Genomic DNA, 27,085 nt, shown 5'->3' on the forward strand with positions numbered 1-27,085 from the left:
CGGGGACTATTTTATACCATCTCCAAATGATATAAAATAGTCCCAAGATATGGGATAAATTAGTCCCGGGATTATAATCCCGGTATAATTTTGGCCATGCACCAAACGACCACTAAGTGGACAAAGTTATGCTGAAGTAACTCTTTTTTGGATTCTAAAGGAGTTAATATTCCTCTATTATGTATTCCTTATGTTTCGAATTATATGATGCAATTAACTCGCAGGATATGTGAAAAGAAAGGAAAACTTTAAAAAACGGTGATGAGACTTCTAAACTTGCATTGTAATCTTGAACATGTTATAACATTTATTGTCTCGACAGTTCTTATGTATAATTAACCAATGTATGGTATTGCTACCGAATGAGAGTAATGAAACATATCTCACGGAGAGGAGTGGGATTCACAATTTTATGTAATTATACACAAAAAATGTCCCTCAAGTGACGTTGTACTAGAAGAAAAAACTGAAATTATGTCAAGAAACATATATGCAAAGCTGCAAAATTACCACTTTCTTTCTTACCATAGATGATATGGTTTAAATAGTTTCTACAAGCGCTTAAATACTATTAAAGGCCTAAGAGAGGTTTCTGTAAAGCTAAAAGAACTAAAAGAATCTAATTCAGAATGCACAATGTCAAAAGTTCCTTACAGTTCGTGCTTCAAGGCAGAGAACCATAAGTAGTTTTATTGATTCTTTTACAGGCAAACGTTCAGGTACATTAGAAAAGCACTTCTTGTTCTGTTATCTGGATACATCTGAACTCACAAAACATAACATGCTAAACATATCAAACATGTAGCCTAGAATTTTACATGCACTCCAAGCAATGCCATAAACTGAGAAACAAACTCAGGATGACCTGGCCAAGCTGCCCCTGTCACGAGATTTCCGTCAGTGAAGCAACGATCTATCGGTTCTGGTTCTAACCATGACCCCCCTCCTAGTACCACGTTAAGTTTCACAGCAGGGTATGCAGTACACTTCTTACCCTGTAGTTGTTAAATGAGATACATATTAGAGTACGTACACACCAGGGAACAATGCATGTTTCTATTTTATTAACAAGCTTTAGTTAGTGCATAAGATTATTGAGATCAAATTTCTCATAGTATCAGTATCCTTGCAGTTACTTGTGGATAGTACATAAAGTTCCTGAAATCGATTGCATTTCATCTTTTTCTCTTTGTTAACTTTGCTGTCTTTGGAATAACTGAAACATCATGCAAGCACCAAGCTTTTTAACTGCAATTCTAAATGATGTTAAGAGAGTTACCTTGAGAACACCAGCAGCAGATAAAATCTGTTGGCCATGGCAAATTGACGCAACTGGTCTCTTGGATTCCATAAATTCCTTTACCAACTTAATAACACTGTCATCCAGGGCAAGATACTCTGGAGCTCGGCCTCCAGGAATAACGAGCCCATCGTAGGTTGAAGGATCCACACTTTCAAAATCGGCATTTAGGGTAAAATCATGACCTGGCTTCTCACTATAAGTCTGGTCACCTTCAAAATCATGCACAGCCGTGGGGCATTTCTCACCGACTTTCTTCTTGGGGCAAACAGCATCAACATGGCATTCAAGAGCTTGGAGGGACTGAAAAGGAACCATCACTTCATAGTCTTCCATGAAATCCTACACCCCAAAGAAAGTAGACACGAGGGCATACAAATTAGTTGCTAAACAAGATGTCATCAAATACAAGTTTGACAGCCTTAGACCAGGAGAGAAAAACTCAAAATATGAAATCCACACATATCCGTGATACTGGCTGCTGACTCAAATGAAAAAAATAAAGCCTCTCGTATGGTAGTTTCAAGCCTTCTGGTTCGCAGAACATCTTTCAGGACATCCAATTCCCAGACCACACCACAGACCAACGGATTCAATTAGATAAAGTAACAGGAAGCATGAAAACATGGTCCATAAAGTCGGGAAGAGTGACTCAAGGGAGATAAGATGATAGAAATCAAGCAGCACACCTAATCTGATAGTGCAAACAGTTTGGTAGAGGAGTACAGATAAGATAAGGGAGTTCATGAATTGATTTTTTTTTTTTTTTTTTTTTTTTTTAACTTTCTATCCTGTTAAAAGCAAACCTCACAACTTCTGGAAGGAATAGGCTTTCAGATAAATAATCTCTACCATCCTCCCGACATCACGACCGCACAACTGACCAAACCAAGAGCATCTTCTTTTTCTTTTCCCTTTTGGGTAAGTAAACCAAACCAAGAACATCTAATTCTTAAGAATTTACATTGAGTAAATTATGGAGAAGAGAAGTAACACACAGTCCAACCAGGAATTGAAGGGAGCTGTTGGCTGTATCATCCTACCTAACTTTGACCTTCACACGTGCGCGCGCCTACACACACGCACACAAAGAGAGCAGTAGCAATCAGGTCAGATTATGCATACTTGCTACCTCCCACCAGCACACGTATCGGGTAAACGGGTAACTCTATCCACCAAGGCTTATGGGTTCTCTTTTAAAAGGATTGAAGTTGCTGCTTGCCTTCTGCACCTTGATCTGTCTGGTTCTATTTTGACTAATCAAATCTGTGTTAGTAGAATTGCAGGAATTCAATACAATTCGAGTAATTCTGTGCCAATACAGGAGTTATTCAGAGATAACTCGAGTTGATCAGCTATAGAAATGAAAGAGAGAAAATGGAATAGAAGTAGAATAGAATTTGTGTATTGTATTTTCATAGATGATTCCCATGTAGTGTATTACAATGCTTTATAGAGAATGAATTACTAATCTAAACTGAATCTAAGTCATAACCAACTAACTAACTTCTAACAACTTGCTCTAACTAACTATTGTAACAGTAACCAATAGCTAATTCAACTAACTACCAACTAACTTTTGGAATTCCACTGTAACTAACTCATTTCCAACTGCTGAATACTAATTCTAACTCATTTCCAACTGCTGATACTAATTCATGTATCAGTACTCCCCTCATCAAGAGATCCTTGACCTCAAGGATCGAATTGAGGGAACCTTGTCTTGAGACTGTTGAAAAATTCCCAAGTAGCATAGTCTGCAGATAAACCATGCCATTTAACAAGCACCTGAGCCACAGCTTTGTTCCCACGCTTGACCATCCTCCTTTGTAAGATAGCTTCAGGTTGAGGGCAATTAGGATCAGCAATATCAACAGAAGGTGGAATAGAAATTTGAGCAGGTACTGCATAACACTTCTTAAGCAGGGACACATGAACTGTAGGGTGAATCTTGACTGTTGCTGGTAACAAGAGAGTATAAGCCACCTGACCAACTCTTTTAGTAACCTGAAATGGACCATAGAACTTAGCAGCAAGTTTATGATAAGGGTGTGTAGCAATAGACACCTGCCTATATGGTTGAACCTTGAAATAAACCCAATCACCAACTTCAAAGTTTCTGTCACTTCTATGAGAATCAGCTTGTTGCTTCATTCTAAGTTGAGCCCTCATTAAATGATGCTTCAGTAACTGCAACTTGAATTCTCTATTCAACAAGGTATTATCCACTTCAGCTGAATCAGACTCACCCGGAAGGTATGGCAAGTGTAGAGGGGGAGGTCTACCATACAAAGCTTCATATGGTGTGGTCTGTATAGCACTATGAAATGATGTATTGTACCAGTATTCAGCCATAGGAAGACAGTCAAACCAATCAGTAGCACTCTCATTACATGAGCATCTGAGATAGGTCTCTAAGCACCTATTCAAGACCTCAGTTTGTCCATCAGACTGAGGATGGTAAGCTGTAGAAGTATTTAATTGTACTCCTTGTAAGGCAAACAACTCTTGCCAAAAAGAACTTAGGAAAACAGCATCTCTGTCACTAGTAATAGCATCAGGAAAACCATGTAGTTTGACAATATTATCTAGAAATGCCTTGGCTACTGTTTGAGCAGAATATGGGTGTTTGAGAGGTATGAAATGACCATACTTACTCAACCTGTCCACAACTACTAAAATAACCTCATGACTTTTGGACTTAGGCAATCCATCAATGAAATCCATGCTAATCTGAGACCAAACCACATCAGGAATAGGCAATGGTTGTAATAAACCTGGATAAGCTGCAAGATCAGCTTTGTTTCTTTGGCATATGTCACACTGCTGCACAAACACTTTGGTATCTTTTCTTATCCCCTTCCAGTAAAACAAGGTAAGCACCCTTTTCAATGTTGCCTCTACACCTGAGTGACCACCTTGAGGAGTGCAATGCCATAGTGAAATGATGGAAAACCTCAGTTGTGGTACTCTACCAACCACAAGTTTACCTTTCCTTCTCAGCTGATTCTGCACCCATGAGAAGTGAGTAGGACCCTGACCAGCCTGTAATTGTGCAATAATGGCCTTCAAATCAGCATCTGTTTCCCAACTGTGAGCAATATCACTCATTAGCTGAGAACTAGTTGTTGAAACTACAAGGGTGAGTAACTCAGCACTAGTTACCCTTGACAAAGCATCAGCAACCTTATTCTCAACCCCTTTTTAATACTCAATAACATAATCAAAAGGCATGAGCTTAGTTAACCACATAAGTTGGGAGTTTGTGTGTAACTTTTGCTCCATTAAGAACTTCAGGGCCTTCTGATCAGTTCTTATGATGAATCTCTGGCCAAGCAAATATTGAGACCATTTGGAAACTGCATGAACAATTGCCAGTAATTCTCTATCATAAACAGACATTGCAGCATGTCTATTAGATAAAGTCTTACTAATGAATGCAATAGGGTGACCTTCCTGCATCAATACAGCACATATACCAAATCCACTAGCATCAGTCTCCAATACAAAAGTTTTATTAGCATCAGGTAGGGCCAGAACAGGAGCCTTAGTAAGTGCTTCTTTCAACTTCTCAAATGCAGAAGTAGCAAGAGTAGACCATTTAAAACTATCCTTCTTTAAAAGATCAGTTAATGGTTTGCTAATAATCCCAAATCCTTGAATAAATCTCCTGTAGTACCCAGCTAGACCAATAAAGCCTCTCAGTTGCTTGATAGTAGAAGGTAAGGGCCACTTCTGAACAGCACTGATCTTCTGAGGATTAGTAGAAACCCCATCCTTTGTGATAAAATGGCCCAAGTATTCAATCCTTGCTACTCCGAAGAAACATTTACTCTCTTTGGCTAGAAGTTGATGTTTCTTCATCTCAACAAAAACACTTCTAAGATGTAACAAATGATCCTCTACTGTTTTACTGTAAATGAGTATATCATCAAAAAATACAAGCACTGATTTCCTCAAAAACTTCTGAAAAACAGTATTCATCAAGCCTTGAAAAGTAGCTGGTGCATTAGACAAACCAAAAGGCATTACTAAATACTCAAAATGGCCTGAATGAGTTCTGAATGCAGTTTTGGGAATGTCCTCTTCAACCATCCTTAGTTGGTGATAACCAGCTCTTAAGTCAATTTTTGAAAAGATTGTAGAACCGCCAAGTTCATCTAGTAGATCTTCTACAATGGGGATAGGGAATTTATTCTTAACAGTGTGCTTGTTAAGATCCCTATAATCTACACACAATCTCCAAGTCCCATCCTTCTTACCAACTAAGACCACTGGTGATGCAAAGGGGCTGCAGTTTGGTTGAACAATACCTTGTTCCAACATTTGTTGCACCAAATTCTCAATAATGTCCTTCTTAACAGAAGGATATCTGTAAGGTCTCTTGTTTATAGGTTCAGTACCATTATGCAACACAATTCGATGGTCAAATACTCCTCTAGATGGTGGCAGTTGAGTTGGTTCTACAAATAATTCCCTAAATTCCTGTATGACTACCAAGATTCTAGGGTCTGTATTTGCCTCTTCTTTAGTCTCCAAAGCATATAATTCAGTACACATGGTAGGAACTACTTGAATCATGCATAGCTGAGACTGATTACCTGAATGTTTCTCCATTTTGCCAGCATTAGCAGAAGTGATTTGCTTCCCTGCACCTCTGAGTAAATGCTTCCTCCCTTTGTACCAAAACTCCATAGTTAACTTGTTGAAATTCATCTTGATATCACCCAAAGTTAACAGCCATTGGACCCCTAACACAACTCCACAAGACCCCAATGGTAATAGTAAGAAATCAGCAGCAAATTCAGCTCCTTGCAGCAACCATGTGACATGGCACACCTTATCCACTCTGATCATATTACCATTTGCTGCAGTAACCATTTGAGGTGTAGTTGACTTGGTGGTACATCCTAGAGTCTTTGCTAGCTCAGGATCCATGAAATTATGTGAACTGCCAGTGTCAACTAAAATATTCAGAGGTTTCTTGGAGTGATAACCTGTCACTCTAAGAGTCCTGAACCCTAGTGACCCATTCAATGCATGAACAGAAATCTCCATCTGTTCTAAAGGTTGATTCACTTCTACCATCTTCATTCCTACATCACCCATCAATTCCCCTTCTTGTTGGGTGTGTTCTTCCTCCAATTCCTCTACTTCTAGTAAGTAAAGTTGTTTTAAGTTTTTACATTTATGGCCTGGAGCATATTTTTCTGGACAAAAATAACACAGCCCTTGTGCTCTCTTATCATTCATTTCTTCTATGCTAAGCCTCCTTCTGGTAAACCCTTTATTGCTTACAGAACTTTCAATTGTAGGTGTTGACAACAAAGGTTTACTTTGGAATTTCTGATCACTACTTCTCTTATAACTAGGTCCAGAATTTGTTGTTGGATATGGAAACTGTTTATAGAACTTAGCTTGAGCAGTTAAGAATGCTTCTTGCATCCTAGCAGTTCTGTACAACTGAGATAAGGTGATTGGATTTGTCAATTTCACAGCAAGGTTTAGTTCATCTTTAAGGCCTCCAATAAAGCAACTAATTGCATTTTCTTGAGAGAGATTTACCCTAGTCAATTTACTTTCAAAAATTGCTTGGTAATCTTTCACAGACCCAGTTTGCTTAATTTTTTTAATTTCTTCCATTGGGTCATCATAATCAGCCCCAAACCTTTCTACTAGTGCCATAACATACTCATTCCAGGTGGGAGGAGAAGTATATTGCCTGTACCTCATAAATGACTGATGCCACTGTATTGCTTCACCCTCCATGTGAATTGCAGCCAATCCCACTCTTTTGTCCATAGCAATGTTGTCAAAATCAAAGAATTGATCAACTTTGAACAACCAAGACTTCAGATCTTCCCCATTGAATTTAGGAAAATCCAACTTTGAATACCTAGATATTCCTGGGTAATTCTGGTAATTCATAGTTGGTTTCTCCCTAACTTCTTCTTCATTTACTGGTCTCTCCCTTGAGTTCCTTTCTCTTGAAGTTCCCACTCCATTAATCACAGGTGAATCATCACTCCTAGTTCCTTCGATGTGTTCCTTCAATTGAGCAACAGTTTGATCCAATCTTTTCAAGGATGCCATTTCTCCACTAAGAGTACCAATTTCTGCCATCAGTTTTTGCAACATTTCCCTCACATCTCCACCTTCTAAGGCAGACTCAGTGGGGATTTGATCTCCATTTGATCTAGTTCCCTTAGCCATTTATGCCGAGAATCTAACTGCTCTGATACCAATGTTAGTAGAATTGCAGGAATTCAATACAATTCGAGTAATTCTGTGCCAATACAGGAGTTATTCAGAGATAACTCGAGTTGATCAGCTATAGAAATGAAAGAGAGAAAATGGAATAGAAGTAGAATAGAATTTGTGTATTGTATTTTCATAGATGATTCCCATGTAGTGTATTACAATGCTTTATAGAGAATGAATTACTAATCTAAACTGAATCTAAGTCATAACCAACTAACTAACTTCTAACAACTTGCTCTAACTAACTATTGTAACAGTAACCAATAGCTAATTCAACTAACTACCAACTAACTTTTGGAATTCCACTGTAACTAACTCATTTCCAACTGCTGATACTAATTCTAACTCATTTCCAACTGCTGATACTAATTCATGTATCAATCTGTTTACTGAGTAAAAACGAAATATCTTCTCTCAGTTGTTGGCAGAGGGAAGCCCCATGACCACCGAACCAGGCTGGGGTAGATAGAGGAAGAGAAGATTTATTGAATGCTCTCGGGCATTTATTGAGGTAGTAAAATATCTTGTTTCAGAAGGATCAGGAAGAAATTAGCTACCTTTTTTTGCCTCTACTGATATTTGAACCTAGTCTCACATGGTACATTCCAACTTCATTGACCACAATTTTTTTTTTTTTTCTGAAACTGGTAAATTTGACCACACCCTTAGGTACACCTACTTACCTTCACCCTTACAATTCCTAAATGTTGATTGCACCAGAAACTTCGTACATTCTACTTTTTACAATACTCTGACAGCTACATGTATCTCTTACACAGTCATACATCACGGAAAGCTCTTATCAATCTCTAGAATCTATGACAGTCAAATCTCCACTTCTTCAACAAATCCTCCATGGGACTAGGAGCACACAGTACCAGAACAAAGTAACAGCTTGATAAGTGATCAATCCATATTGTCGAACTTAAGATGACAGATTAAACTGGAGGCTCTTTCTTATCTATGCAGGCATGGCATTCCAAACAATATCAGGTGATTATCTGATGCCTCACCAACATGTGGCGAGCAAAATATGACACAACCTAGCAAATAAACATAACGAGAGAATCTTTTTATGGCACATATAGGAAGTTCAATAGGGAGAAAAATTTCTGTCACTTTTATACCAACAGAACCAGCTAGATTTAGGAGGATTACATATGTCTGTTCTTCTACAATAATTGGGACGAGCAGTTGTTTCAAAGGTCATAAGTCATACCACAATCATTACAACTAATTCATATACTACCATTTACCAGTAAAATGCAATTTAAAAATAAGCATTTCAAATTCTCTCAGCTTAAAAAAATAATGCTACAAGTCATTACTTACCCCACATAGAAATAGGATTCTTTTGCCAGAACCAATTATGCTGCCACCAAGTGCCTTGACAAAGAGTCGGATGAATTCGGGATGCCCGTCATAAGTAGGTCCAGTGATGAGATTACCGTCGACGGTACATGAGGCCATCGTTTCTGGTTCTACCCAATGGGCACCAGCAGCAAGAAGTACTGGCTTCACAGCAGGAAAAGCTGTGCACTTTCGACCTCTGACCACATCTGCAGCAGCCAGGATCAATTGCCCATGACAGATAGAGGCAATTGGCTTTTTCGCATTGGCAAAACTTTTCACCAAGCCCACGACAGCTTCATTCAAGGCCAGATATTCTGGAGCACGTCCTCCTGGTATGACCAAGCCATCATATTTTGTAGCCTCGATTTCATCAAAAGTTGCATTAAGAGCAAAATTGTGTCCGTGGGACTCTGAATATGTCTGAAACAATTTTGAATTAAATAAGACTCTGACGCCACAAAAACATTAATACCATCACAATTTCAAATTCTATAATAAAACAACAGGAGAGTACTAGCGTGTTGCTTAAAGACATTTAAAAAGAGGGTATAGACATAATAATTTGGTTAAGGAATGTTTAAGTATCACTCTCCTTGACTAAGAACTCATCAACCGCATCTCTTGCCCTCAGCTGTAAATTATCCTGAGTTAAGTGGTCTGTATTTAGAGACACATCATCCAATCGCTTAAAGCTAAAAAACTGCAATTAAAGATGCCAGTATCATAACTTCTATGCCCACCAGCAATGAAAGCTCCTTTATTTCCTTGATTTCTAACTCACAATTCATAAAGCACGAACCTTTTGAGATTTGGATTAATGGGTATCCATTCTTTAAACAGAAAACATTGAGTAAAGCTCAGAAAAATAAAAGAACACAATTACACAGCAAGTTTCAATCTTTAACCACAATCTAGTACTAATCAATGAAGCACAGACAGAAGGATAAGTTATAATTAGTAAACATCTAAAAGTCCACCCAAAAGCTACTAAAGAAATATACTACCATGAGTAAGAACTTTGCAAATTCAAAAAATCATACTCTAGTAATTCATAAAGCAAGAACCTTTGTGGGTATCAAATCTTCAAACAGATAACATAAGAGTGAGCTCAGCACAGTGAAATAAAACATTACAATCAATCCAATCCAGCACAAGTCAACTCGATACACACATAACAACAAAATTAAAATCATTTCACAAACCATACTCAACTCCACCTCAATCCCAAACAAGGTGGAATCCACTATATAAATCATCTTTATCCCTCTCTAATTATCTTTTTAGGTGACCGTTAACCAACTTCAACCCTCTCTTCACCAAGAATCTACTCTAAACACTAGTAAATAATCACATTACATACCAATTATAAGAACTATGCAGATTAAAATTAACATGAAAGATAGAGGAAAAGAACGGACCTGATGACCAGAAAGCTGATGGATAGCAGTGCGGCAAATATCACCAGCTTTCTTTCCAGGACAAACTGCATCAACAGCTACTCCATAAGCTAGTAGAGCTTGAAATGGTACCATCACCTGAAAAAATAACAAACAAAAAGTAAATTCAGTGACCCATTAATCATTGTTAACATGTAGACACAGAGTCTAGAAATCAAGAATGCGAAAAAATGTTATTTAAAAAAAAAAAAAATTACTTCGTAGTCTTCAACGTAATCTCCACATAATAAGAGAACCCTTTTCTGATTCGCCATTTTTCAATGAGTTATCTGAGTGTGTGTGGAAGAGGTTCAGGAATTGATCCGAAGACGAAATGTTGCTCTAGAAACGACAAGTAGAATTGTAGAAGGTTCTCCACAAAAATAGTGCTATAATATTAACTAATAAAAGGAGAGTCTTCTACCAATGAACGTGGACGTGCCGGAGTGGTTATCGGGCATGACTAGAAATCATGTGGGCTTTGCCCGCGCAGGTTCGAATCCTGCCGTCCACGATTTATGCTTTTAAAGATTCACTTTTTGTTAATATTTTCGTTAAGAGATGTCATCAGCTTATCACAAAACCTTATTCTTTTATCCCAAATATAGTTTGCAAACATTAATGGAGTTCTAATCTTCCCTTAACCATGTTTTATTCTTTGATTTTTTTTTTTTTTAATTTCTCACCTAATACCCGAAACTCGACATTAAAGCCCTATTAAATTTAGATACGCCTCGGAAACTTTAACCATATAAAAATAAACACTTCGCCACACATACAATAAAGAAAAGGAGGGGGAGGAAACAACAATTTGCCGCTAATAATCACATTTCACCGTCATGTTCAAATAGTTATGCAATTGTACTATAGGATTAATAGTTTTACATTAAAAAAAAGTTAAGCACCCGCATACCCAAAATCATGAATCTGCCACCGGTGATATACCTAAGATATTTTATGTCATATTCAACCTAGTTGTCATTTTGGATTACTCACAAATCATACATGACCATTATCAAGGGCGGAGGGAGGAAGGACCAAGGGGTTGCGAACCCCCTTCGAAGGAAAATTACACTGTTTATATATGGTTAAAATTATTCTTTATGTATATATAGTATACATTGAATCCCGTTCTTTTTCATATTTTGAACCCCTTAGTGAAAATCCTGGCTCCGCCACTGGTCATTATAAATTTTTAAAGTTGCAAACAAAGAAGCCCGTGTCATGTAAGTAATGACAAACATATATGACTTCATGCTATATTCTACCTAGGTGTCTTGTTTGATTAATCAATCAGATCTTCATTATCTTAGTACTACATACAAACAAAAATGAGGAAAATAATACATTTCAGAATTGTGGCGTGTAAGTCATGATGTCAAATTAGGCAAACCTAACTTACACCTCAAAAGCTAGCTCAAAAGGAGAGGGACTGTCCAAGTCTTATAAGGAGCTCAGGGTTCTCGTCTGTTACCAATGTGGTATATTCTCTTCACTCCTCCCCCTCCCCACCCTCACGCCTAAATCCAGACATTCTTTTTATCGGGGTTCCACTGTCCGGTATAGACTGTGTACATTCATGGATCGGGGGCACCCCCATCGGCCCGGGACTAATTAATTGGTTCGGCGGCATTTTGCCCCACTCTTTTTCTGGGGTGCACATTGGATCGGGGATGAGCCTAACTCATACCCCAAAAGCTAGCTCAAAAAGAGGAGGATTGTCCAAGCCTTATAAGCAGCTCAGGGTTCTCGTCCGTTACCGATGTCTCTTCACGTGACATACCATAGTATGACTTCATGTTATACTCAACGTAGTTGTTAAGTTAAATTACTCATAAATCATATCGGATCATCATAATTTTAGGCTATAAACAAAAAAGTTTGTGGCGTACAAGTCATGACCAACAAATATACTTTCATGTTATATATCTATTCACATAGTTGTCAAATTATATCACTCACAAGTCGTACTGATGATGATTTCATAACTACAAACAAATAAGAGAAAAAAATACAATTCATATGTTTGGATAAGATTAAAAAAAATACTTTTCAGCACCTATTTTTAAGCTAAAATAATAAAAATAAGTCAAAAGCCATAAATTAGGATTATAAAAACCATAAGTTATAAGCCCATTCATACCTGGTCGTCCTACTTTTAAAGTTACAAACAAAGACGCTCGTGTCATGCAAGTAATGACAAACATTTATGATTTCATGATTTATTCAACCTAATTGTCTTGTTTGATTAATCAATCGGATCTTCATTATTTCAATACTACATAAACAAAAAAGGAGGAAAAGAACACATTTCAGAATTGTGGCGTGTAAGTCATGACATGCCATAATGTGATTTCATGTTATATTCAACCTAATTGTTATGTTAAATTACTCATAAATTCGCTATAATTTTAGGCTACAAACAAAAAAGTTTGCGACATACAAGTCATGACCAGCGAATATACTTTCATGTTATATTCACATAATTGTCAAATTCCATCACTCACAAGTCATACTAGCGATGATTTCAAAATTACAAACAAATAAGAGAAAGAAGTAATTTTATATGTTTGATGCAAGTCATGACATACGAGAGTTTATTGTTACATTCAATCTAGTTGTCCTGTTGGATTAATCCTAAATCATACTGGATCTTGGTGATTTCAAAGCTACAAACTACGTGACTTGTAAGTCAGGACAAACACGTATCATTTAATGCTATATCCAACCTCATCGTCTTATTCGGGCTATAGTTTGTTTAGGAAGCTTTAAACATCATTGAGTTGAACAAGTGGAAGTATTTAGATAAAAACATCAAATATGATATTTTGATAAAAACAATTAATTGAAGGAATTTATTACTATAAAGGGGTAGATTTGTCATAAGTATGTAGAGTTCTTTGTAATTATTTCTAAACAATTTGGATGGTATTTTTGTAAACAAATATTTTAAAAAAAAATTTATGCAATGCAAGTAGTTTTTAAATACACCAAATCAAACATAAAAAAGGAATAAGAAATAGTCTCAGCATAACTAACAATTAGTAATACACTCTATTTAGCAATATTCTTACACACTCTACCAAACGCCCTGAAGGGCAAAAAGGTTAATTGCGGTGTAATTGGAGTTCTATTTTTGCAAGATATTCTGAACCTGAGACACCCCTGGGGACTGCCCAAGCAATTTCCACCGATTAGAGGCGTAGAAGTATCAACCAGAAAAATAAAGGGACTGCAAAATGTTAAACCAGAAATTAAAGAAGGGTGAAAAGCCCAAAAACAATTTGTGTGAGACTTCAAACAAGCTCTGCGTAGCTTACTGGTGAGCTAAGCCAAGGGTTTTACCTGAAGAAAAAAGCTAATGGAACCACCAAAACGCAAACGAAACGACGACGACAATGACTACAACACCTTCAAACCACCACCACCACAACCAAACGGCAACATCGACTTATCACTACTCGAAGCCTTAGAAAAATCACAACAAAATCCCGTCGAATCACTCGACATCAAAACTGTCAAAAAACACATCCTCTCATTCGAACGTCGTTTAAGAGAAAACATCTCATCACGTCTTAAATATCCAGACCAACCCGAAAAATTCGCTGATTCTGAAGTGGAGCTCCATGAAGAAATCGAAAAGCTTAAAATCCTCGCTGGTGGACCCGAATTCTACCCGGAACTTGTTAATCTCGGTACAATCGCATCTATTACAAGTCTTCTTAATCATGAAAACACAGACATTGCTATTGATGTTGTTGGATTATTACAAGACCTAACTGATGAGGATGTTCTCGAAGATAACGATGAACCAGCACAGGTATTCAAGGAAAAAATGTTTTAGGGATAATTTCAATAATATACAATCCAGCATAAAATATTACATCCGCGTAGCCGTATTTTTAATTTACATCCGCATAGCCAACTTACTGTAGACAATGTATAAACCTTGTGTATAATAATGTATAAAAGGGCCATTTTGGGTAATATTAGAAATATGGGCTATTTCGGGTAAATAGTTTATCCAAATAGACATACGATGTTATTTTCCCAAATATTACCCTAACTTATTTTGGTTTCTTACAACTCTGAATTATTTTTTCCAACAGGTATTAGTTGATGCGTTAGTTGAGAACAATGCGTTAGAATTGCTCATTCAGTTACTAGGAAAATTGTCTGATTCGGATCCGGATGAGTCAGCTGCGATTTATAGTATACTTGCGACTATTGAGAATTTCATTGAAGTGAAACCCTCGGTTTCGGAGCTTGTGTGTGAAAGGACTAAGTTGATGAAGTGGTTGTTGACTAGGATTAAAGTTAGAGAATTCGATGGAAATAAACAGTATGCGTCGGAGATTTTGGCGATTTTGTTGCAGAGTAGTACGGTGAATCAGAAGAGATTAGGGCAGTTGAACGGTGTGGATGCGTTGTTACAAGCCGTAGCGATGTATAAATCGAAGGATCCTAAGACGCCGGATGAGGAGGAGATGGTGGAGAATTTGTTCGATGCGTTGTGCTGTTTGTTAATGCCGTTGGAGAATAAGGAGAGGTTTGTGAAATCTGAAGGAGTAGAATTGATGATTATTATAATGAATCAGAAGAAAATGTGCTATGGATCAGCTATAAGGGCGTTGGATTTTGCAATGACTAATTATCCTCCAGCATGTGAGAGGTTTGTGGATGTAATGGGATTAAAGACTGCTTTTCCTGCTTTCATGGGTAAGGCAAGTCAAGTTCCCTTTTACTTTTAACTTTTGTTACATTTGATGTCTAGCAGAATTATATAGAGGATACATGTAGTCACCCGCAATTTTGATTTGGGGCCGAGATATAGTTTTTTATTGACTAATATGTTAATTTTTTTAGTTGAATGGATATAGAGGACTCATATAGTAGACCATAGCTGGTTTATGACTGAGACATAGTTGATTGCGCTTTCAATGATTGGCTAATTTCTTTAATTTTTCGAGCAAAATGGATGTAAATGATTCATACAGTGGTTCCCAACTGATTTGGAACTGAGATATAGTTGTTGATTGGCTAATTTGTTAATTTTCTCAAAGATTATCTCATAAACAACTCTTATGGTAGGATTAAATTTGTGTATGAATGGAGGAGGATGTTAATTTTTCTTCTTCATAGATATCATGTTTTGATGTCTAGATAAGGATATGTTGTTGTTTGTATTCTTCTCCTATCAAGTTGTTACTTAGCTAATAACTTGGCTGTTGGTTGCATAACAACTACTCTTGTATCATCTTTATGGTAATAGCAGCAGTTTTTTGTATGAGATATAGTAGTTAAAAGTTAAAACATAACTGAAAAAAGTATCACAAGTTCTCAAAATGGACGAGTTTCCATTGCTTGATTTCAGTGAGCTGTTTGGATGGTATGGTGGTTGTATACCTTCTCCTATCATTGACTCATATAACTTATTCTGCTTAAATGTTTTGTTGTCAGCTACCTCTGAGCAAAAAGAACAAGAAACGCTACAAAGAAGAACTGGAAGAGCGTCTTGTATCCCTAGTTGCTTCGTTATTTGGTAAGGAGGCTTAGTTAACTGAGAACAATCTATTTGAGAAGACACAAGTATTTTGCTGTTGTTGAATTACTGAATGTGGAACTTGTGTGCCTGTATATGTGGTAAAAGAGAGATATTATTTCCTTCATGATGCCAATTTCCTTTCAGACAGTGTTGTCAAAGGCGCGCTTAAGCCCTGAAGCGAGGCTCAAAATATGTTGAGCGCCTCGCCTCGCTTTATGTGCGCTTCGGTGTCATCATCAAGACTCTCAGGCATGCTTGTCCTTGCCAATGAGCCTCTTTTGAAGAGATGACACTAGATAATTGATATTTCACTTTAACGTTATGTTTTTACAATTTGTTTGTCCATATATTTGTTTTTCATGCTTATTATTATAAGTCTTGGACTAAACATATATATAATTTATTTTTTGCACCATTGCGCCTTTGTCATTAAAGCCCACGCTTTATTTGCGCTTAAAGCCCCAGCTGAGCTTAGAGCTTTTTTGCGCTTTTCGCTTTTGATAACACTGCTTTCAGATTCTACCAAACTCCCTGCCATGGCCCAAAACCATTTCTTTTAGCACCTTCGGGTAGTCCAAGGTATGTAGTAGGAAATTTTTCTATATTACTGCCCAAAATAGCAGCAAATCTTTAATGTGAGTATGGACATCTACTGGGGAGCTGCTGATCTTATTGAGATTAATTTGGAGTCCAGAGATGTGCTTCAAACACCAGCAGAATGATTCTCAAATGCAGCATTTGCGTCTTGTCAGCTTCAAATGACTAAGGTGTCGTTCAAAAAAAAAAAAAAAAAAAAAAAAAAAAAAAAAAAAGAGAGAGAGAGACTAAGGTGTCATCAGCATATATAAGTTGTGATTTACCTCCACCTGGTTCCCATTTACACCAACAATACAAAAACCTTTTATCCAACCCTTTACAATAGCCACCTGTAGCATTTTGCTCAAAACTTCTTGCTCTCTCAAGCTTAGATTTTTCTGATTAGGGCGTGTTATTTCCAAGCATTTTCCATCGCTAAGATCCGTCTAAACTTTTAAGAACTTGAGAGTGGGTTTGATATCATATTATACATATTAATCTCATAGCTTTTAACATTATATAGTTCACTAGGCATTTTTATCATTTCTGAACTCAAGTTTCTTGAGGTGTCCAGGTACTACCACTTTTAACTGCAAAAAAAAAAAAAAAACCCTCTTTGATGGACAGGAATTTGCAAGGCCAACCAAATCTTTGTCACCTTAGGGTTGTGTAGTTGTATGTTTCTTAATTTGGTGGCATCACTTCAACTTTGTCAAAAGAACGAATATGAACTTTGCGTCTTGGTAGAAATGAAAAACCCACATCCTCAATGAGGGAAAAAAAGAAGAAGTAGAAAAGAATGGAAAAGTGGAGGAGGATGAAACATTAGTTTAGTTGATGCATCCCAAAGCTGTATATAACACAACACCATCATCTCTTGTGGTGGTTCATAGGGGGTGGGAGAAAAAGAAAAAAATGTTGCCGTACATTAATATGTGACTGCATTTTTTTAAGGTAGATAATTCTATCAATAATGGGGAAATCTCCCATATACCTTGGATGTGACTGCCTTAATTTTCAGTTTGCTGTTGCAGGAGGAATATTAAGAGGTTCTAGAAGAGATAGATTGTTGAGTAAGTTCGTGGAGAATGAGTGCGAAAAGATTGACAGGCTAATGGAGCTCTACATGAGGTGAATGTTCAGGCAACATATATCTAAGTACCCTGCTCCATTTCCTTCCGCTAGGCAAAAAAAGAGTGCTGATAGCTCTATTTTATTACCTTGTGCTGGTTTTCAACTTTTTATCCTTGGGGCTATTGCAGATATTCCAATAGAGTAAAACTTGAGGCTGAACGGTTTGACCAACTTGAACTTGATGATTTGGAGGTCTGTTTACTTCTTAGATCTCTCATCATTATGTCTTTCACTAAAGCATTTTATTTTATATTGTCATTATGTTTAACATGTTTGTAGATGGATGAAGACGAGAAGTACAATAGGAAGTTAGAAGCTGGACTTTACACTCTTCAGGTCAAAGATCTGTTGCATTTTTATTTTTGTACTTTCCATCTCTTTTTCGTGCACATTTCCACTTCTCTTTAATTCTTATCGTCATTTCTTTTTCTCCCTGATCCTGCAGTTGATAGCTGTTATTCTGGGCCATCTTTGGACCTCTGAGTAAGTTCTGGCACCTGGCATACTTTTCTCAGCAGGTGGGATATATCTGAGTTCCTCCCGCTTAATTGTTCTTCAAAATGCAGGCATCCTCGAATCAGAGCAAGGATTGAACTTTTGCTAAAGCAACAAAAGCTGACTAAGCAAGATGTAAAAGATATACTTCAGGTTTCTGCTCATGACCCTTTTTTTTGCCAGCACCATTCTCTCCTTTTCATTTGCTTGTGTTTTCTTTCAAGTTAGTTATATTATACAACAAATTTTTCTGGATTCTTCTACTTATCCTTAAAAAAAAGTGAAAATTCTTTTATTTGGAGACACGGTTAACTTGCTAGCAACAATACCTTTAGAACTTGTAGCCCATTAGTGCAAAATCTAATTATAGCAGCAGGTTATTATCTTTTACTTTTGATTTTCTTTTCATGCTTGGTTTATTGAAATATAACTTTGGTGTTGTTGTGGTAATTTCTGAAGATAGATCAAGGAAGAACTCCCTAAGGACTTTCCTTGTCCCTCTTCATGAAAAGTCTGTGTTGATCTCCTTAATGAAATTCATACTAGTTTTATGTGAAGCGTTTTCCTTCCTATTACATAGTTCACTTTTTCATCCTCAGGCCTAGTCTTACCCTTATTCTGAATAATACTCGATAAAGTCTGTTATGATATTGAAGTTTATACTTGCGTCGCAGGAATATCATGACAACATAGGAGATCTGGAAGGGCCAGAAGAGAAGGAGAGGGGACAATCAAAGATTCAAAGGTTCATTTCGGCCTTTTGACCGTAATTCAGTTAAAAAATACAGGCCATATCCTTAGAATGCTATGTCAACTCTGGCTATTGAAACGTGTATTGAGATGATGTCCTCAGTTGTCTACAGTTGGTCATGTCATTGTATTCGTTGATGTAGTGTGTAAGAGCTCAGAGCTACCACCAGTCATTGAGGGTTTACGTTTTTTGACTGAAAATTTGTTAGTACTGAATGCAATTCAGTGTAATTTGCAGTACTTTAATTAGTAGTTTTACCCAGTGTAAGTGCAGTATTTTGTGGAGCGTGTCCACATGCCATGTGAGCTTTCACCATCCCAAACCGGTCCCCAGGATTTAGAAGATGTCCAGATGTATTCGATGGTTATGCTTATTCACTTTAGAAAATGCCTTCAGTTTTAGTTAACTGTTTGTTCGAGGTGAATGAGCTTTGCCTAGTGGTGAACGGCTATTACAAAATGTTCATTTCCATCATGAAGTTTGTTGCTAATCTTACCAACTCGTACATCATTCACGCAAACCACAAATGTTGCAATAGGAAAAAGCAGACGTGAATGAAGCTTTAGAACTATGGGTTGATGTTTTCAGTAAAATGTATGACTGAAATAGTACCAGTTTTTAAATTTGAAGCTATGATTTGTTTGTTAGGTCTTGGGCTTTGTACAGTCTAGTGCTTGTTTAGCAATTTATCAAATTCGAGAGCTTAGTAATATTTGAATCCTGTATTCTTTTGGATCTGTTTTGATACAAGAACAAAGTCAAACCAGATGGTTCTCATTTGTCGTTGAAGTTCATACCCATTCGATATTTACAGGGCTAAATTACATGATATATATTACAATACTTAGGCTCTACTGCATCTCTTTTTGAAGAAAATAATCCTAAGGGAAAAATTTGGCAAAAAAAGGTCTTCGAATATCCTTATTTACATCTATATTTACCACAGAGTTCAAATACAAATTCGATTCAACTACTAGTTAACCATCATTTGTAATGGTTTCCGTGACCCCTTGGCCATTTGTATATGCAATAATGCAAACAAGAAAAAGCTTCAAAAATATATACCATATACAACACCCACTGACTCTAAATCCTAAATGCTGAGTTGTCTTAAAATAAATAGCAAGTAGAATGAATATTTACGGACTAAAGACGGTTAACAAGAATGTGTTTGAATCAATTAAATAAGAACGCACACTTCTTTCATCAGCTTTAATTTCCTAACATAAAGAATAGCATTAGTCACTCAGGATATATCGAAAAGTATTCCAAGGAAGAACCAATTTGACACGACTTACAATGTTTTTAGTAAGATTAATTTTTAGGTCTATCATATTTCTAGTGTTTGGGTTGAAGAAAAAAATATTTCCAGGGTTTGGGTTGAAAAAAAGAATCCAGCGTTTGGTAGATAAATTTGTGTAGGTCCTATAATTGGGTTGCACTTGTAATAGTGCATTTTGAAAATGTATAAATGTTATCCATCAGTTGTACATGTCTCCTACGAGACTTATGATGTTCAGAGTAACACCACCCATTACATAAATGTTTGGGTTAGAATCTCATGTGCTTTGTCTCTTCTAAGTTCCAAATAACTTTGCTTCAAGAGTATGTTCAAGGATATTAACAACACAAACTATCCGAAGCTCGAGCTATTTTGGCTGGAAAGGGAAAAATAAATGAGTACAAATGGTAAGATCTTTGACAAATGACAACTGCAACCAAAGGCTTGGCTAACTCCATTAATGGGATAGTTGCACGAAATATACTACAAAACATTCAAGCCCCTCAAAAGATCTCCCCTATTAACATTTTGCCATTCTATAATTGCATGAAATCCTATCTATGCACATTAAGAAAACCCTTCCCCATTCTGTAATTGCATGAGACTAATCCTACCTATGCACAATTACAAAACAAAGTCTCAAAAAGTTGTATCATTTCCACATCTCTACAAAAAAAAGCTCTTCCAATCTTGATATATCATGTATGCACACTTCAATGACTTCAAGCCATCAGATGCTCTTACCTCAAGATTGTTACCTGCATAAAAAGGTCATTAAACAGCTAATTCAGCTTTTAGGCAATCAAAAGATCAATTCGGATTCAATATGCTTAGAGTTGTCGCATGCACTGTCTTTGGTGGTCAAACACCTACATTCTCAAGTTTTTTTTCTTTTTTCGAGAAGGTAGCACATTCATTCTCAAGCTTTTCTTATGTTATCATTTAGCAGTATAGTGTGTTCCATAATCAAAAGATTTGATATATTTCATCATAAACAAAATGTATGGACATTAACATAGATTTGGGCTGAGAAGGGAATTGGGGTCTCATAAACACATGCTCCGACATATGCGAACACACGCACTCTTCAAGATAAACATACCTGATGAACTTTCAGCAGATGGCTACGACTCATCCTGCAAATGAAAAGCATCAAGCTGCTTGCACAAGATAAACATAGGATCTAGGTTTGGTATCTCTGTCAGTGGCCGAATATCCCAAACCCGAATGACGTCTACATAGCTTGAGGTCTCCATAATCGTCTCAAGAGTCAGAACAATATGAAGTATCCCATCAACAGGACAGAGCTCAAAGGGCTGATTAGACATCCCACTTGAGACAGCAATATGTTCAGTGCGAGGCCATTGCCAATCACTAGAAAGCTTCATCAATACGGAAATTGCTTTCTTACGGATTTCTATGCTTTTAATTCTCCCCATTGCTTTCCAAAAATTATCATCAACACTTACCTGTAATGAAACAGACGAAGCCTCAATTAGTCCCTGCAACACATCAGGGATGTCAACTTCACCAATGGGAGACAGATCAAGAATAGGTGAACAACCGGCAGAGATCAAACAACTCCCTTCCCTCTGTCTGTCCTAATTACTAGACCCAGTTCCTCAAAACGAAAACATCTTGTCTCGATGAATTCAAACTTGCACAAACACCACCTTATATCAATTCAATTTTTAAGTAAGTCCTTGATAAATCTACTTCGCTATCCCACAACATGTAATTACAATAAGGTGGTGTTTATAAGTCAGTCAATTGTTTGTTAATGCAATATGATGCAATAACAAACAAAAAGAAATTATAACTTAACTCGTTGTAATTACTCAATTCTTCTTCGTATAGAGAAAGGGATTGCTTTCACTGGTCTTTATCTATTACCTTGGCTCTAATCCCTACATTTTGTTAAAAGAAATTACAAAAGTAAAAAAGGCCTACTAACCTCCACCTCTTTTTATATTGCATTCTTTATACAGTTTCCATTATTCCAGTATTAATTTACATCTAAAAATGTTGGACATTATTCCAGTGACAGCTTATTTTATACAGTTTCCACAAAGTTTTAAGAACGTAATCTATTTAGTAATCAAGTCTAAAATTGATGCAGTTTTTTCTCAATTAAACTAACTTCCATTGAAATATTTCTCTATCAGATTTTCAAATATTACTATATATTTTCTGCTACTCTTATTTTTTGATGACAAAGGAACCCGCAGCCGCTACCCTTTGGGTGCGCACAAGGTAAAACCCGCTCCTGTGCAATAGCCCGCAAAGCACACAGGAGAGATAACCCACACTAGGCAAGCCATGTGCGATGAACTCGATCCAGAAGGCAAATCCCCTACTTTCTGTAGGTAGGGGGTTTCGAGCCTGAAACCTCCATCATGAAAGCCCCATGCTCAACCAATTGGGCTGGGAGAGTCCAGCCTAGTAGTTGTAACTTCACTCTACATTACTTAGGTTAGGGGCTCCATTCAAGGCTTCCTTCTTCTGCCTTTCCTGCCCGACAATACATGGGCATACCCATCCCTAAAAATTATATATAAAAGAAATAAACTTCATGCAACGTCAAATTGGACTTAGTATATACTCATGCTCTGTGAGAATTCTGTATAAAGAGAGATTAGGAAAGTAGCACTGATAGGAAAAGCTTGCTTTAGCATATCCAGAGACAATGAGTAGAAATACATTTTTTAATGACTATAAAATAAGTAGAAAGGCATTGCCAGTTGATTTAAGAGAATTTCTGCTTTAAACTCAAGAAGCATACCTTCCACCTTGTTCCTTGAAAAAGTACAGAATAAAGGCGTATTTTAATGTCAAGGAGATCAATATCTATCAAAGCAGCTGCCATAGCTTTCACCAAGTCCTTGTCATTCTGAGCATCATGGAAGCAGCCCCTAACCCTGGCATCATGTACAAGTATCTTCCAAACAGAACCACTGCTTTTTAGGGTTGGTTCATTGCCGAATATCCAGAGGCAGTGCCTGCAAAAAGAAAGAATTGTTACAGAACCACAGAAAATTCCCTGGAGAGTGGAGAGGTAGAAAGTATCTTGAAAAACAGCATACCTTGCTCTAGTTAGTGCTACATTAACCCTTTGACTGTTAGAAAGGAAACCAATTGATCTGTTTGCATTGGAGCGCACCGCTGAGATTATTATTACATCCTTCTCACCTCCTTGAAAACCATCCACAGATCGGACATCCACAGAGAAGTCACTCTCATCATCAGTGCTATACTTAGTTCCAAGGTTCTCTTTAATTGCAGCAATTTGAGCATTGTACGGTGATATAATACCAATACTAATCTTTTCTCCCGAGGAAGTGAATCCTGTAACAGGAAATAAAATCAGAAAGTCAGAAATTTAGGAAAAATGATATAATGTTCATCTTCACTTGATAATGCCATTAAATCAATCTTAGTGTACCTTTGAAGAGGTTGGCAACTACCTCACAAACCACTGCTACCTCTACCATGTTCCGGATGCTATGCCCATCAACGACTTCCTCATTTCCGCATGCTACATTGATAAAAGAATAAGCACCATAAATTTCACCTTGAAGGTAACGCTTCTGATATGCTGTACTTCTGACATTTGGAGCATCTGTAATCTGATTCTGGTAGAATTCCCTGTTCGGAAATGAGGTTATTGACGGGTGCATCCTATACTGAAGATTAAGAAGATGTTTCTTGAATCGCAGAAGTGCCAGCCTCTCAAACAAGCTCCGCCCAAACTTGGCCTCCTCGCAAACCTAATTAGAAAAGGACATCTTAATTTCTAACCATGCAGAATTTTAAAATTAGGTACCATTTAAAGTAGCACATGACAACCTTGCTTTTAACCATGGCAGGCAGTTGCCACTCGTCCCCTATGAGTATGGCATGACGGAGACCAGGAATCTGTAAGGGGATAGTTGACTCGCATTCTTTAAGCTGAGCAGCTTCATCAATAACCAGCAATTCAGCATCTGTCTCATGCAATTTGAAGGAGCTTGAAGCAGTACAGAAAAGCAGGCATGCATTTTTCAAAATTTGATTTTTTATTGAATACTCATCTTCAGGTTCAAAAAAGTTGTTAGGAAGGGATTTGAGTATCTTAAGACACTCTTTTTTGGCCAATTCTATATCAGAAGAGCTGTCAATCACTCGCATCTCTGCTTCTTTGTTTTTAACAAAGATTTCTTTCAAACTTCTACCATTAGAGATAACACTTTGCAATAAACTACTAAGTGAATGAAGTAAGTTTACAGCTTTGATCATGTCTCTTGCCACTACCACAGACAGGAGTGAAGTTGGCAAGTGCATGACAAAGTTAACAACATAGAAAGTAAAAGCCTCCAGTTTGCAGTTTAATCTGCTTGTCACAAAGTCGTCAAAATTTAACCTTGCTTTAGCTTGATGAGAATCATTACAACCCTTTCTTGGAACAGGCCTTGAATGTTTCTTGTCCCGCCCAAACCCTCTGCCATGTCGACTTTCATCATTCAACTTTATTGTTTTGGCAATTACTTGCCCAATTCTCTTGTTCCACTCGTCCTTGAAGCCTTGAGCATACAACCTTTGCGTTTTGTCCTCCTTGTTTCTCAGGCTTTCTTTGCGAAGAACTGCATTCCCTGAATCACTATCATAATTAGTATTATCAGATTTCTGATAAAGTTCGGCATCAGCATCTTCCTCTTGACCATTCATGGTATAGAGCTGGTACAGCAGTTCAGTGTCTTCAAGTAGTGTTATCAAATACTGCAACGAGTATTTCCAGCCAGAGGCAGGAATAAAGCACCTTGCTAGAATTTTAGCACGATGATCAAGAAAAATATGAAGTAGCTCGTCTTGGTTATCGATATTCATTCGTTTTCTGTTTCCAAACAAAACTAAATCTCCTAGACCATAAGTCAAAAATTCACATGATTCCAGCACAAGCTTCAAAGCTCGTCCAGAAACTTCTAGGACTGCAATATTAGTTGGAGCACAAGTTACTGTTCTACAATGGAGGCTCAGAAGTAGAAACAACAGTGCACTAACTGTCTTCGTTTTCCCTGTTCCAGGAGGACCCCAGATTAGCTTAGTTGTCTTGTCGTGATGGCAATACTTTGTCGCGAGACAGTTCAGAACTGCTTCTTGTTGGGAATCATTAAGATTGATTAACCAATTAGATGCAAGGATTTTTGATCTGCAAAATCTATACACTTCCCCTTGCAAACAGAGATTACACTTTTCCTTACCCTGCAGAAACAATAGACAAAGTCAAATATTTCATGTTATGATATACAGAATGAAAAAGTAACAACTTGAAGAATTTGGCGATAAAAGGTAATCTAATAGTAACGTGAAAATTCAGAAGGAAATGTGAAGATGTATCATTCTGGTAAGACTGTTTGAGCAGAATAACAAATGAGAAAAGTACGAAGCTTACAGTCACATAAAAATCAGGTTCCAGTATATTCTGAATTACTTGGGAGTTTTGCTTTTCCACCCCAAAGCTCAATGAATTCCAGATGCGCGTATTTGTTGTCGTATTTATAAGAGAAACCAAGAACAAAGAGTCCTTTATATGACCTTCCCGAATGTCTTGTTCCACCAAGAAGGGTCTCGATAAGAAGGCCTGGATCTTGATATAATCTTTCTCATCTGTCACTCGCTGAACCAGAGCAATTATATAGGATGTTATGGGTCTGTTTAGATCATCGACGCATGTTGGTTTTACATCTGTAATGGCCAAGAGATCTCCCGGCTCAGGTTCATATGCTCTGCCATCACTACTAATCTCTTTCTTTTCCACCTCAATAATGTATAAGCATTTAGCAGATGGCTTATTGCTCTTCTTTTCCTCAATAGACGATATTTTGCATGTAGATGCACTTGCCACTTTATCAAAGCTAGAAGACAAATCAGCATGTGTTTCCTCTATAAGAGGGAAGATGAATGACTTCATATACAAAGGGATGGACTGAAATGTCGAAGGGATGTTCTTCACCTAAAAAATAACTCAAGATCAGACGACTAGAATAGAATTGAGATAGAGATCCAAAACAAATATGCTCAAACATCACGGAAGCTAAGTATATGAAATCTTCATCTTCTACATTCGATGTGCAAAATTAATAACATCAGTTATTACTAGCAATGCCACCTCAATCACAAATTGATAGACAGGTTTTTATTTCATCAAATGCAGCCCATTGTCCACATTCATGACTAACAAGTACTATAAGTACCAAAAATGTTAATTCCCATATAGCTGCTCTATGCGCCAAACTCAATCATAAAAAATGCACAACCTAACTTGTGAAAAAATAAAAAGAACAACTGAAACGTCAAAACGAGATACCTATCCAGTCTAACAAACAACCAAATTACAACAAGTATCAAAATAAAAAGGAAATGATGTTAAATTGAAGTCAGGGTTGGATGTAGTATGAAATTTACAAAGTAGAAAAGGAAATGATGTTAAATTGTATAAATAGCATAGATTTTCTGTGATGTAGTATGAACATTCCACACATACATACATGACACGTAGATACATATATGGATGCATTCACCGCCACAAAGCATGGTGGATGCAATGATACTCCACACCTACTGACTTAAAATCTGGATAATACTAAGTTAAGAGTAAAAACCCTGGTAAAAAGTACCACCAAATGAAACAGCCAGGGGATAGAATTAGCAACTACCAAAAAAACCAAACATTTACAAAATTAGACAATGAAAGACAAGGGCAAAATAGCAGTAAAACAAACCTTGTCCTTGTAAAGGTCTTTGTTAAGGACATCCTTAAAAGACCAAGAAAAAACAACGTCTATAAGTCTCTTTTCAAGAAGAATGGCTTCACTTTCGTCGTCAGTCTCCATTTCTGTCATATTCTGCAAAACCCCATTTCATGATCACAACAAATAATTCAAACTAGAAACATTCTAAGCATTTTCTTTTTGAA

At 37.1% G+C, this 27,085-nt stretch overlaps 3 protein-coding genes and 1 non-coding gene across 5 annotated transcripts; 2 read left to right on the forward strand and 2 right to left on the reverse strand.

Annotated features, from left to right (window-relative positions):
- Positions 1–595: 595 nt before the first annotated feature.
- On the reverse strand, positions 596–10,681 carry LOC132045266 (protein DJ-1 homolog D). The gene is made up of 5 exons (XM_059435823.1): positions 10,569–10,681; positions 10,333–10,449; positions 8,894–9,334; positions 1,280–1,642; positions 596–995 (listed from the first exon to the last, which is right to left on the reverse strand). The coding sequence occupies exons 1-5, from the start codon at positions 10,623–10,625 to the stop codon at positions 807–809; spliced, it is 1,167 nt and encodes a 388-aa protein (XP_059291806.1). The 5' UTR covers positions 10,626–10,681; the 3' UTR covers positions 596–806.
- Positions 10,682–10,782: 101 nt separating this feature from the next.
- On the forward strand, positions 10,783–10,864 carry TRNAS-AGA (transfer RNA serine (anticodon AGA)). Its single transcript has one exon. It is a non-coding gene; the product is annotated as a tRNA-Ser (tRNA).
- A 2,754-nt stretch (positions 10,865–13,618) lies between these two features.
- Positions 13,619–19,151, forward strand: LOC132045231 (uncharacterized). The gene is made up of 9 exons (XM_059435778.1): positions 13,619–14,170; positions 14,460–15,074; positions 15,811–15,892; positions 17,506–17,602; positions 17,734–17,797; positions 17,885–17,941; positions 18,051–18,088; positions 18,172–18,253; positions 18,775–19,151. The coding sequence occupies exons 1-9, from the start codon at positions 13,712–13,714 to the stop codon at positions 18,862–18,864; spliced, it is 1,584 nt and encodes a 527-aa protein (XP_059291761.1). The 5' UTR covers positions 13,619–13,711; the 3' UTR covers positions 18,865–19,151.
- A 1,439-nt stretch (positions 19,152–20,590) lies between these two features.
- Positions 20,591–27,067, reverse strand: LOC132045235 (uncharacterized). 2 transcript variants are annotated; one of them, XM_059435784.1, is made up of 8 exons: positions 26,892–27,067; positions 25,562–26,122; positions 23,980–25,371; positions 23,576–23,900; positions 23,217–23,478; positions 22,916–23,132; positions 21,236–21,635; positions 20,591–20,891 (listed from the first exon to the last, which is right to left on the reverse strand). In XM_059435784.1, the coding sequence occupies exons 1-7, from the start codon at positions 27,009–27,011 to the stop codon at positions 21,258–21,260; spliced, it is 3,255 nt and encodes a 1,084-aa protein (XP_059291767.1). In that variant the 5' UTR covers positions 27,012–27,067; the 3' UTR covers positions 20,591–20,891; positions 21,236–21,257. The 2 variants fall into 2 exon arrangements, with proteins under 2 accessions (XP_059291767.1, XP_059291768.1); XM_059435785.1 differs by having other exon boundaries at positions 20,592–20,891; positions 21,236–21,602.
- Positions 27,068–27,085: the final 18 nt, after the last annotated feature.

Source organism: Lycium ferocissimum, unplaced genomic scaffold (assembly GCF_029784015.1).
Source record: "Lycium ferocissimum isolate CSIRO_LF1 unplaced genomic scaffold, AGI_CSIRO_Lferr_CH_V1 ctg638, whole genome shotgun sequence".
NCBI lineage: Eukaryota > Viridiplantae > Streptophyta > Magnoliopsida > Solanales > Solanaceae > Lycium > Lycium ferocissimum.

Excerpts from the sequence above, each read along its gene's own strand:
- LOC132045231 (XM_059435778.1), top strand. The coding sequence starts at position 13,712 with ATGGAACCACCAAAACGCAAACGAAACGACGACGACAATGACTACAAC. Across the intron at positions 15,893-17,505 it reads CCTAGTTGCTTCGTTATTTG|GAGGAATATTAAGAGGTTCT; the intron begins GTAAGGAGGCTT and ends TTGCTGTTGCAG. Across the intron at positions 18,089-18,171 it reads GGCCATCTTTGGACCTCTGA|GCATCCTCGAATCAGAGCAA; the intron begins GTAAGTTCTGGC and ends TTCAAAATGCAG.
- LOC132045235 (XM_059435784.1), bottom strand. The coding sequence starts at position 27,011 with ATGACAGAAATGGAGACTGACGACGAAAGTGAAGCCATTCTTCTTGAA. Across the intron at positions 26,123-26,891 it reads AAGACCTTTACAAGGACAAG|GTGAAGAACATCCCTTCGAC; the intron begins GTTTGTTTTACT and ends GTTATTTTTTAG. Across the intron at positions 23,901-23,979 it reads CTGCCATGGTTAAAAGCAAG|GTTTGCGAGGAGGCCAAGTT; the intron begins GTTGTCATGTGC and ends TTTTCTAATTAG.
- LOC132045266 (XM_059435823.1), bottom strand. The coding sequence starts at position 10,625 with ATGGCGAATCAGAAAAGGGTTCTCTTATTATGTGGAGATTACGTTGAA. Across the intron at positions 10,450-10,568 it reads ATTACGTTGAAGACTACGAA|GTGATGGTACCATTTCAAGC; the intron begins GTAATTTTTTTT and ends TTATTTTTTCAG. Across the intron at positions 1,643-8,893 it reads GAATCCTATTTCTATGTGGG|GATTTCATGGAAGACTATGA; the intron begins GTAAGTAATGAC and ends TTTGGGGTGTAG.